Consider the following 12896-nt stretch of genomic DNA (forward strand, 5'->3'; position numbering starts at 1 on the left):
GTAAAGTACATACTGTAGACTGTATGTAAAAAATGGACGTATAGGCTTCTGGTCTGAAAAGTGAAGCCAACGCATAAGTGACCTTACATGCGATACCACCGAGAAGTGCTGAGGGCTGGCTCCAAAAAACTCTGGTTCCAATACACACTCATTAATTTTTTTTTTTTTTTTTTCACCACTCACAACGGTTGTAAATAGTTTAAGTTTCTCATCCAAAATATGATCTGGTGGTCCATCTGAAAATAATTCCATGATTAATTAGATATTAAGCCTTAACGATTGGAGTAATTAGGAGCATGTCTATTTGATTGACATACTGTACATGTCTGTTGTGCAATGATTGACACCAGACAGATCTCAGGTCATACAGAGGTGGATCAGACACCGGAGGATTATTTTGTTGAGTATTTCTTTTTACAGATGGATGAACCTCATGATCAGTGTCATGGGACATATTTTATTTCAAATCCTGATATTCTTAAAAAGATAAATCAGTGGTTTTAAGTACCAAAAAAATCCTCCGTTTCTTGTGCCACTCTGGAGCTCTATAAGCGTTTTGTGTTGGTCTTAGGTTACCTTGATGTGGTAAGTGCAAATAGTGATGGTCACTTGGTCAGTAAAGCTGAACAGACTTAATTGTCAGGTATTTAAAAATAAAATGCTGAGAAGGGATATGTTCTTTATTTCTGTCCTCCTAAGATCATGATTGTTATGGTGAGTTTGATCAACACAGAATTTGACTTTTTCTTTTCATCATCACAGAAGCCAAAAAACCCAACTATTCATTTTTTTTCTTTTTCTTTTTACAATGCACGTATAAATGACGTTAGATTCGTATTTCTCTGCTGGAAAAAAATCCATCCATCAGTCTGTCCATTCATCTCCCTGTCTCTCTGAGATCTCTCTGTCCATCTTGTTGAATGTGACAAGATGATTACAGGCGTTCTCCCTGCACTGTTGTTGAGACCTGCCTTCATTGTGAACCAGCGCATCATTAAACCTGAATCGCAGCAGAAAAAGGCTTGTGTGAAATTAAGTGTGACACATTAATGAAGTATTATTTATCAATTAGTAAAATGGCTCCGGTGCTTCTGTGTGAGTCTAATACCAAGATCCAAAGTGTGGCTGTTGTGACAAACTCACAGGGAGTTTTATTTGAGAAATGAAGTAATTGCTGCCTTCTTGCTTATTCTCCCAGTCTCTTTCTCTCTGTGGTGTCACCATTTAGTCTGTGACTCTCTCTTAATGCTTTATCCTCTTCACCTTTTCTTAGTCTCCCTCTCTACACGATTTACACACACTTGCTAGGACCTTTCTGTCTGCCTTTCTCCCTCTGTCTCTCCCCATTTTAGTCTGTCCTAGCATTTGTCTGTCTGTGACTCTTATTCTATCATGTCTCTCTTTGTCTGCCATTTCATTTGCATGACCATCAAAACAGAGAGAATACAAAATTCTCCTCTACATTTTCTCTGTGCTCTGTTCTGCTACAACCCCCCCCTCTCTCACACACACACACACACACACACACACACACACACACACACACACACACACACACACACACACACACACACACACACACACACACACACACACACACACACACACACACCTGCCTTCCTCCTTACCTCCAGCTCTTTCTCTGACCTTTTATTCAAGCGTTTCTTCTCGCTCTCCTCTTTTTTTCCACTCTCCTCTCATCCTTTCATAGTACCTCTTTCCTTCCTACCACTTCACCTGAACTGACCACTAGGCTATGCATTACCAGCTGCTCTGTTGCAGTTTCCTTGGGAATGCACATACTCACACGTTATTCACACACACGCACACACGCCCCACACACACACAGCTCTTGCTCTGTCACTCGGTGTGTGAAAGTTTGTATGTGTGTGCACCACTACAGTGAGTTGGAGCATTATGGTTGAATAGAATAAGGTCAGGTTGACAGTCATGATGTGAGGTACATGATGCCCAACCACACTGCCTCCTCTCCTCTCCTCTCCTCTCCTCTCCTCTCCTCTCCTCTCCTCTCCTCTCCTCTCCTCTCCTCTCCTCTCCTCCTTCTCCTCCTTCTCCTCTCCTCTCCTCTCCTCTCCTCTCCTCTCCTCCTTCTCATCATGTCCATCCTGCTTCAGAGAGACACATTGTCTATAACCATATGTTACACCTAAGGTGATTTGTGTGGCATATGCTGTACAAACATAAAAAGAAAACAACACACATACACCCACACACCATGGATGAAGCAAACTCTATGCAGCAGTTTAGAAGCCTTGCCAGCTGTTACTGTCCGCTGTGTGTTTCTTTCTCTCTCACACACTTTTCACTGCCCTCGTTGTATTTTCTTGTCTGAACAGATGCGTGTGTTGCTTTGAGAGACCCAGAGGTTGGTAGCAATGACGGTGTAGAAAGTGTGCTGTGCAAATTTCAAACATCACTTACACATCTTCAGTTTTCTAAAGGGAGACACCGTTTGGGAATCAGTGACTGCTCTGTCTTGTTTCATGTATTTATCTTTGTAAAGGGACCATGTACAATTTACATGTTATTTGTACAATTAAACACCACAGTGAAGGGTCCACAGGACAGTAAGCATAGACGGGCAGATGTCCTGCATTAACAGAGATGAGCTTAAACATTACATAGCTGGCATCAGGTTGTCCCCATTAAGCTCAGTCTTAAAACGATGTCTTAAAAATCCCCAGGTTAAAGTGAGAAGTTTGTGTTTGTAGGAAAGGTTTGATGTGGCTTGTTGGTTCTGCATCATAAGGAAACAAATCCCCCAACAACAATCCTGGACCATGATTCTTGTGATGAATACTTGTAACTTTGTACTTAATGTGTCAAAAGAATCTGCAAGAAGATGTGACATGTTTAATTTTCCTCTGGTGGAAAGCTGTTGTTGTTTTTAGCAGCACTAAGCTCCACTTAGAACAACGTGTGTGTGGTTGTGTCAGACCACTTTAAACATATAATCAAGGTTTTGGTATGTGCTGCTGTAACTCCACCTGCACACACTGATGATAAAGATGCCAGAGAATACAGTTTTCTTTTCTTTGGGATTAATAAAATAATATACTTCAAAATTCAGCAACACAAAAATAAATGTTTAATGTACTTTTAGATTTGCACTGATGACAGACACTGCATGCCACTCCATGAACGAGCAACAACAGGTCAGAGGGCTAACTAACTCCCCAGCCAACAATGACTCATTATGTTCAATCTTGTGAATACACTGACACGTGTTGGTCGAAGAAACAGCGATTGTTAATTTGTAGACAGATGATTATGTTGTTGTTGTTGAGGAGTTATTTTTTTAAATGGCTAGTTCATTTGGCTAAAACAGTGGTGCCCCTCATTCTTACAATGTTGAGGGAAAACCCTGAATATGTTTTTGCTCTTTTTTTGCACTTTTTCTACCTTTCTTATCGACCAAACGGCGCTGCTCTCCCTCTGCCATCTTCACTCCCGCTGTTTTTTAAATACCACCTGTCACGAGTTGAGTGCAGTGCTGGCTCTGGGGATCGTGCATTTGTATGTCTTTTAGAATAAATCCCCAAAAGTCCAGGAAAAAGACAAACATTTTTTTTTGTTTGTTTTATTTATTTTTTCAATCAACCAATCTCCGGACCACGTGCGTGCAAAACTGTAGAGAGTGATCCGTATGGATCACGGCTCAACAATGATCTGTTGCCCATACTTACCTTCCAAATATATTTATATTTTTAAAGTATATTTTTTTGGCTTTTTCATGACTGTATTTGACAGTACAGTCAAGAGAGACAGGAAATGGGGAGGCAGAGAGAGGGGGAATGACACGCAGGAATGGACCGTCCGATGCGGGATTCTAACTGGGGCCGCCTGCATGAGGACTACAGCCTCAATACATGGGGCGCCTTTAACCCACTCAACGCCCCAAATATAGATTCATTTTAACCTACTAGAATTATCTTCTAACATTTGTTTTGTGTAGTTAATTAAGTGTATTACAGATGAAAATGTATTCCCTCTGAAAACTTGAAGATAGTGGAAATCCACCAGCTAAACCAAAATCCTATTATTAAGCAGCTGGTCCATGTTGGAAGGCCCATGTGCTCAGGTGAAGAAAGAAAGAAACTGAACCTTTTTTTCTGTGGAGTTGAACATCAACATAACCTGCAGCTCTGCCCATGAAACTCAATAAAGCTGTGAGCTGGTGTGAAATAAACATTCTCTTCTCTTCTCTTCTCTTCTCTTCTCTTCTCTTCTCTTCTCTTCTCTTCTCTTCTCTTCTCTTCTCTTCTCTTCTCTTCTCTTCTCTTCTCTTCTCTTCTCTTCTCTTCTCTTCTCTTCTCTTCTCTTCTCTTCTCTCCAGGCTTCTCTATGGGCTTTGTGAATGAAGATCTCACAAAGAGAATGCCAGTCACACATATCTCTTTATTGTCTCCTCTTCTCCATCCTCCCTCCCTCCCTCCCTCTCCTTGTTCTCCCTCCGTCTCCCCTTCTGTCCGTCTGTGCCAAAGATCTGAGCGGTTTTCATCTCTTTGTGGGGACGCCCCCTCCCCCTCTCCTCTCTTTATCTTCTCATCCTGGGAAAGCTAAAGCACGGCAAACACGCTGCTATGGAAGAGTACGAGTCATGTTTGACCGCGCTCTACAAACCCCCTATCATTTCACATCACTCCAGTCCTCCACCATAGACGTAACCCAGATTCCCCCACCTCTGACTTGTTGTCTTTTCTCTCTGTCTTCTTCTTCACCTCTTTGTCTGTGTTTCATAAGCAACTGTCATTTTATGCACATGTTAAATCTCCCTGTTTATGTGGCTGTGGCCTTGTGTGGCCTCAGCTGTGTGTGAGAGAAAATTGTTTTGCAATAAGACATGTGTGTGCGTAAAATATGAGAGGGATTGGCAGACATGGAATACAATTTGACCTCCCTCTTTGCTGGGTTAGCCAGATTTAATCTTTTTTTTTCTTTTTCAAAAGAGAGGAAAGAGGTATCCTAAGAAAAAAGACCTACAGGGCACAAAAATAACTTCAAGATTTAGGTGAGGCATGGTAGTTCTCAGGAGCTGAAACAGAACAGACGAGATGAAACTGGCCACACAACATGGAGGTCTTTCTTCCCTTCTTCTAAGATTTTATGCTCCGTCTGCCAATAATCTATACTGAACAATATTTCAAAGAAAAGGTTCACTGTCCTTGGATATGAACCTTGCAGTGCTGCCAGGAAACTGCTGCTGCCCCCTCCCTTTCTCTTTTCCATTACTTTTTTTTTTGTTTCTCCAATTTACCCTCTGTTCTCCAATGATCCACCTTTATTAGCTTCTCCTGTCATCTGACACTTTTGTTGATCGCACAATCTCTTTGCCCTCTTATGGTGCCTGTGGTGGAAAACACACAAGTCACTCACTGACAAACACTGATACACACATGTACCGTCGATATATATATCACACTGCTGATTTAATGATCCTAGAAAAACCCTCCATTGGTGTGGATACTGTAAATGAAAGTATAATCAAGGTTCTGGCTTTGGCTTCATGTCGTATAGGTTCAGTTCACTGGCAGATACACTCTTTACTCCCCCAGCTGCTTGTCCACACAGAGTACCGTGATGAAGCACAACTTCAAGAAATACCCACAAACAGGTGCATAAACATGAGCAACATCACAAGCATCGATCGAGATGAGCCAAAAAATCCAGAGGTGCACGACCACTCGCATGTCATCAATGCAACAAACACACACAAAAAAATTAGATGGTGAGGATTAAACGTTGAGGAGCGAGCTAACACATGGACACACCAAGATTCAGAATTAATTGAGCCCATAGGTTTGACCTGCTTTTCCTTTCTAATTGTTTACCAACAGCTCTCTGTTTGAACTTTGCATTGGTGCTGAAGTGTGTGTGTATGTGTTTGTGTACCGGTACTTAATTCACAAGCTACAACTGGCTTATTGTCTTCTCCTTCACAGTGGTGATTTAATCAATACCTCTCAGTATGGTGCGTGTTGTGGAACAGGTGATATCTGTTTCCCCCCTCTTTCTTCTCGACAGACTAAAGAGCTCCACAGACTTCGTATTTTATCTTGTTTTCCTTCTTGTTCTGCATTTAAAGAAGTAGTCAGTCATTTAGTAGCTTTCTTGCCAGGCTGTGCTGGGTGATATGGCTTAGCTGCACAGAGCATGGACATCCACTTTAATAATATACGTTTCAGCAGAGATAGAGCACAGAAGTCTCTTCACTAATTCATCCGCTCGGTTTGTGTTTCTTGACATCAGCCTGATATCGCAGCTGGTTAGCCTCCCTCGGGTAGAGCAGACTGAACAAAGCAGAGTCCCTATGACGGTTTGTCGACCTCCCTGTCTTCACCTCTTGTAGGAGTCTTTGTCCAGGCGGTCCATTTGCTTCAAGATAGCCAGAGCCACTTGTGGGACAGTGGGAACTCAAGAGACCAAATGTAGCCATCTATCACACAGTTAGTTTGACGAAACTGCACATGTTCTAAAAGCTCTCTCAGATGTTTTTTTTTCAACCATGGCCAGTGCTGTCGGTTTTTTAACCAAATATAAAAAATCAAAGATTGCTCATATCACCATGGACTCTTTATATGTTTTTTTTTCTCTCTATAAAGTTTCCACATTCATCAGCCTCTGTGGTAGCTAACAGAATTATAATCAGCTTAAGTCATGACACTTTGTAATTGGACTGCTCTAACAAAATGTTCTTGTGTTTGAGTATCGGTTCTCCATTTATGGTGAAGTTAAGTGCCTGGACTTCAGTATTAGAATGTGCATGCAAATGGAGATCAGTGAAATCGCTCCCCCCCCCCCCCCCCCCCCCCCCCCCCTTTCTTTTGTAACATTTGAATCTGCTTGAAGAAATACTGTAAGGGTAAAAGGGAACTTATACACAAATGCAGATGGCTCCAAAGGCAGAATCACATTAGACGACACAAGCCAGTAAACAAAAAGGCAACTTGCCAATGTTTATCCAGGCACAATCTGGAATATTGCCATTGAAATCAGTAACATTGAAACATTTGGGTGTCTTTATAAAAAATATGCTGGAGACTCATTGAAGAGTATGTAGGAAAAATAACACCTGTATGTCTCTATTCTATCATATTGTGTGTGTGTGTAAGCAGGGAAACAGCAATTTACAGTTGATTGAAAGAACCAAAGAGGTTACTGAAGGTTAGTCCTTTCATTTATAACGACCATTTAACGGTCAGGTCAAAAGTTAAATCAATGTCCCAGACGCGTTTTGATATCCAGCTCAAATCGAGCCAAAATGAAAAGGCTGGGGGTCATGACATCAACCATTTGATCTTGCTCCATCCTGTCTGCAGAGAGGAATCCTGATAAATGCTGAGGCAACGTGAGTCACTCGGACTTAGGGCTGTTTTTGTGTGTCCTGGTGTGATTAGTGTTTCTTGGGGTCAGATGAACACTTCCCTCTATTGCAGTGAATCGATAAAGTGTGTGACTTTTCTCTTGGGTATCCACTCTCCACCACTCTTATCTTCTTATAGCCCTTTCCTTTTCCTCTCCTTTCCTTTCCCCCTCTCTCCTGCTCTCCTGTCTACTCGAGATGGCAGGGGAAGGGCCAAAGCATCTAAATGGTCTCTTGTGAATGAAGTGAATTGAGACAGCTCATTGGCATGCATGAGCAGCTCCCATAAAGTAACTACGCATATCAATCATGCTCTGCGTGACTTCATGTTCGACAGGATTCATGACCTTCTGTGGGATTCCTCTGGCAAGATACAGTATAGCGCACATGGACACATGGACACACACACACACCACATGCACACAGAGTGAGAGGGAGAGGGAGAGAGAATGACACATGCACGTACATACACTCACTTTTCAACAACACACACACACACACACACATTCACACTTTCAGCCATAGTCACACACACGCTGCTCAGCACTCTGTCAAGCTGTCACTGTGGTTTGACACCAGCTTTCCTGTCCCATCATTAGTTTTAGTGAGAGATGTCCTGTCCCCTCAACAAAAACAAACATGGCAGGTGGCGACAAATCAATTAATCAGACGAGGCATTTGCCGATAGTTATGTTTCACTTACAACTAATGTGCATTGAATGTCTCAGAAAGTTTCCAATAATGCATGAGCAACACTTTCAATCAGCATCCCTAGGAACAGTTTTGATCGATGAATCATCAGAGTGAGATAGATTGCTGTCAAAACAGCAGCTTTCTATGACTGATGATTGTTGTCCGTACTAACTGAATTGATGCACCTGCATGGAAACACTTTGCCAGGATTTAAATGCTATGGGGTCTTTGGCCTTATTTAGGTAATTGATTCCTCTATTCTTTTGCTGCCTTTTAGGATCCTGAATTTAACATGAATGAACATACTAAAAAAAATCTGCATCATCACTGTCACAACACTTGCTTCAGTTATGCATTTTCCCAATTTTAACAATTCTATCTAGATATGAGAAAAATGGCAGCGAGACTAGAAGAGAGAGTCAGTGTCTCTGCGGTGTAACAGGTTGCTTTGTTTGCATCACTCCTTTGGTTCTTTTCCCAATCCAGCTACTCCTCCTATCAGCCTAGCTGTCAGTCTCTCTTCTTTGGCTGACTACATCCACCTACTTCTCTTTCTATCTTATTATTATTATTAGGAACTACCTCTATTTCTTCTAAATCTATTTTTCACCTGGAATTCCCCTTCCCATTCATCTGTTTTTACTTGCCTTATCAACTCCCTGGTTACATCAATACATCTCTCTGTCGCTGCTTGTCTCTCTCAGTCTCATACTCTCTGATTCACTGCTTGCTGTTGACATTCACTATCACTTTTTTCTTCCTTCTCTTTTCATTTCTTCTCCCTATTCCTCCACTTCTCAGCTTTCTTTCCACTTTCATACCCCATTCCACTCCTCTTCTCCCCCCTCTCTCTCTCCTACTCCTCTTTCTTGCCCTTCTTGCCTCCTCCCACCTCTCAACCTCCTGTTCTCGAGTCGATCAGACAGTTGCAGCCAAGCTGCCGGAGGCAAGAGCAGGAGCCGCTCTGTCCGACCTCCCTCCCTCTCCGGAGAGGCAAACTAAAGCTGATACGCCAATAAGTTGTAAGGAGACAATTATTCACCATTTATATCAGCTCTCCGTCTTTCTGAGTTAGGGCACTGCACCTCCATGGATCCTTTCTCTTTTACTCTATGGTGTTTTTCATCCTTTTATCCTGCCATGGGTTAAGTTTTCATTGATTGGTTGTTAGAGATTTGCACAAGGGAAGCTGTAGCCTAGAGGTTACAGTTTATATGTTTCTGGAAGATCATTGGTCAAAAATGAGCAAAAATGTACGAGGAAGGGAAGATAAATAAGACATGATCTCCGGTCCCACAGCAACTGCTATCAACGTGCCCTTCAGCAAGGCACTTAACCCCCAATTGCTCCAGTGGATCTGCCCAGAATCCAGCAGATAAAGACTGTAATTACACTGGGCAGATCCCATGTGTGAATGTGTGTAACTGCATGAATCTGAGGCTGAGCCTTTGATGAAAAGGAACAAGTGTGGACAGAGAAGTGGTCTTGGTTGAATTATGATTAAATGTGACGTTTTTTCTTCATTAACGTGACTCAATGGCCTCCATGTCTTTTATATTGTGCAGACTTCCAATTAAGATGTACAGCTTTGGCTTGTGTTTTGGGTGATTTCATCAAGTGTATTAGAACTTTTTTACCCATTAATTTACCAGACTTTATCAAGAAGCTGCATATTTAAATACAGAGAGCATGTGGCTATACTATGTGTATGTGTGTACACTGAGCATTTTGAGTATGTGGATTAACATGCATATATGCACATGAGGTAGAATGGATAGATTTAGCATATTTTAGATGTTTTTAGGAAGAATGAAAAAACTGAAAGAGTGGGTAATTACTCTGTAGCCCCCCTAAACATTATAGTGGATAAAATTGGACAATTTTTAAGTAACCACATGGCTGCAGCCAAAACATGTGACCTGTAATATTTTCTGTTGTGTCACTTTCCCCTACTGTTCCTCCAGATAAAAAATCCAATATCTATGAAATGTCATTAAAATTGTACAAATGTAAGTGGTCACTGATACCTTAAACGACTGCAGCTTGTTCTCCGAAGGACAACACACAGAGACAGATTCTCAGCTCCCTCTCATTCTGGACTTGATTTCTGGCTCCTGATTGTGTTCTGCGTTATGTCTAATCAAGTTGAATTTTAAGGTGAACAGGCCTCCCACTTTCTTCCTGTCTGCTGAATGATAAGAGTTGTAGAAAACAGTGAAGATTTGTTCTCCCTGTGAATCGATGCTAATCACATCATTGTGCTGCCCTGTCCCCCGTGCCTCTCTCTGGGGTTTCACACTCCTCTCTGGCCTTTCCCTCCTCACCCGCTGCTTTTCGCGCTCTGTCTCTGTCTCCCCCCTCCTCCCTCCTGTCTCCCCTCATCATAAGGGAGGTGAAGCCATCTGAGGCTACTTGCACGCAAGCCAGCCCTCCTCATGGGTCAGTGTTGTGCAGACTCTGATATTGTAGTTTTCGCCATTGCACAGAGCTCATAGCATGCATCTATCATCCATTATTTCTGTAGCTGCCAGCAGGGTGCATCCTGTTTTTGGACGTGACTAAGGTGTAAGCTAGTATATGTTGAAGATCAGTAAGAAGATCTCACATTTATCTTTGCTCAAATGAGCCAGATCAAAGATTCATTTTTCTACTCGACATGACAGTGTTTGGTTGTGGTATTTGAGTTTTGGCTGCTGTCTTACACACCGCCCCGACGCGACCCGACCCCAACGGCCTTTTGTCCGACGAGTCTGTCGCCTCTCGTCGGACACAGTCGGGAGAAAGGAAGCAGTGAAACACACCGCCCTGACTGCTGCCAACTACACAGCAGCCTGTACGTTTTGCACTTGCGCAAGATGCAAAGTCTCCCTAACAGCGGGCCGGGCGGCACTAGTCTCGTGCCAGTAATCCCAAACATGCCAACAGGAAATGCTGTAATGGAGAAACCATAGAAGAAACCATTAAGAGAGATTAAAAGAGATTAAAAACAAAGTGCACACAACATTAGCTTGTTATTAGTTTTGAGAAGATGTTTTGGACGTTTTGGAAAACAAAGCTTGGCAGGAAAGCGATCGCTCTGGCTGAGCTGATGGTCGCGTTGTCTGCTCTCGGGCTCGTTATTGCCTGAAGACGTCGCAGGAGGGAAAAAGTAAGGAGAGACCGCACCGTTTGTTTACTATGGTCACTTCCTCACTGATTCGCTAATCAGAGTACCCGACGAGTCTACTCTCTCGATGTCCGACGCTCCACGACTGTGCATGTTGAATCAGGCCCGACGAAACCCGACAGCTTTCGACGCAGATGAACACTCCAAACAGACGCATACCCGACGCCGTCCGACTCTCCCCGACGCCCGACGGTCGGGCCGGTGTGTTCCTGGCTTTAATGTTCATGACATTGCAGGTTTTGGCTGTCCTAGCTTCAGTTGAAGCATGAATGAGGTGAAAACCTTGGTTGTGACAGTTGAAAGGGTTGGCAAGCAAAGATGAGCTTCAGGAATTTACTAAAATCCTACAGTTATGAGCTGAGTATGGACCAGCCAGTAGCAATACCACATTGAGGTAGCATGATGGTGCTGCTAAAAACATTTCTTCAACCTCACAATGTAGCATTGATGAAATATGTTGGCCTCCCATGCTCTGCCTTTTTTGAGGTTTATCAGTTGTATTGTTTAAGCTGCACTCATTCACCAGACATTCTTTGCACCATCTAACATACCTCAAAAATGAAGTGTAAAGTATCAACCTTTTGATGGAGACCAAATTTTCAATTTTCCAATACATGTCTGCACGTCTTCTGAAACACTAGCATGTGCAACTCCATTTCTGTAGTGGGCTTTGTCATGCAGATGCAGGAGTAATGTGATATGTTTATTTATCTGAGTCATCAATACTGTCACTATAACATTATACAGTATTTCTATGAAAGAATGACCTCTTTTGTGCTGCAGAGATGTTACTAAATATGCAATGTGGTTTCTCTCCCTCTGTGTTTGTGTATACGTGTATGTCTGCATGGCTACATGCCTGTCTCTCTGCGTGCGTGTGTGTTTGTGTGTGTCCATGCGTTCACTCACAGCTCCAGCCAATGCCCAGATCGTGCACTCAGGCGCAGCATGTAACGTCAAGGATGATAACATCAGTGAGAGAATCTACACCATCAAAGAAGGAGACACACTAGTGCTTCAGTGTATTGTTAAAGGACACCCACGACCACAGGTAAGCTCACAAGCCACCTGCTGAGCATGTACATGGATGTTGGTTATGGATGTTGGTTCTTTTATAAGAGTAAGTCTTGAGACTGAAGGGCATTTGGGCAAGAGTGCTTGTACACATATAAACAACATGTAAACAATCCAACATGCTTTCTAAGGAACACTGTATAATAGGAAGAGAGACTGACAGTTTCTTTTATGAAGGAATTAAGGCTTTCAAATATTTGGTTTCACACACTAATATTATTATACTTGACAAGTATTTAATAGACTGGTTTATGCAGGTTAATGCTGACATACTGTACTTTTATATATACAACGGTCAAATGGATTAATCAACAGCAAATTGGTCCCTGATTTTTGGTATAGATGATCATTGCTACATCAGAGCCGTGCAGCTTTCATTGAGCATCATGCAGCCAATCAGAGTTGAAAACTCTCCTTTTCAATTATGTAATTGATGAGTACTGATCACAACTTATTTGCATCTACAGTATCTTCAAGAAGTTACAAATGTTCAGAGTTCTGCCTTAATCTTGTCAGTGAATTGTCAGTGTAGGGCTCAGATATAAGCTTGCTCATGTCTTAATAAGAGTCACATTCTCT

The 12896-nt window shown here is 42.3% G+C and overlaps 1 protein-coding gene across 1 annotated transcript in view; it reads left to right on the forward strand.

Annotated features, from left to right (window-relative positions):
• The window catches only part of mdga1 (MAM domain containing glycosylphosphatidylinositol anchor 1), a gene marked incomplete at both ends in the record, with an annotated part of 167527 nt that overhangs the window by 38394 nt on the left and 116237 nt on the right, over positions 1-12896 (forward strand). The window contains one exon of the mRNA XM_084001722.1: positions 12155-12294. Within this exon, the coding sequence (XP_083857848.1) occupies positions 12155-12294 (140 nt within the window). The remainder of the gene's footprint in view (positions 1-12154; positions 12295-12896) is intronic.

The sequence above is a fragment of the Trachurus trachurus genome (assembly GCF_905171665.1).
Source record: "Trachurus trachurus genome assembly, chromosome: 3".
NCBI classification, from domain to species: domain Eukaryota; kingdom Metazoa; phylum Chordata; class Actinopteri; order Carangiformes; family Carangidae; genus Trachurus; species Trachurus trachurus.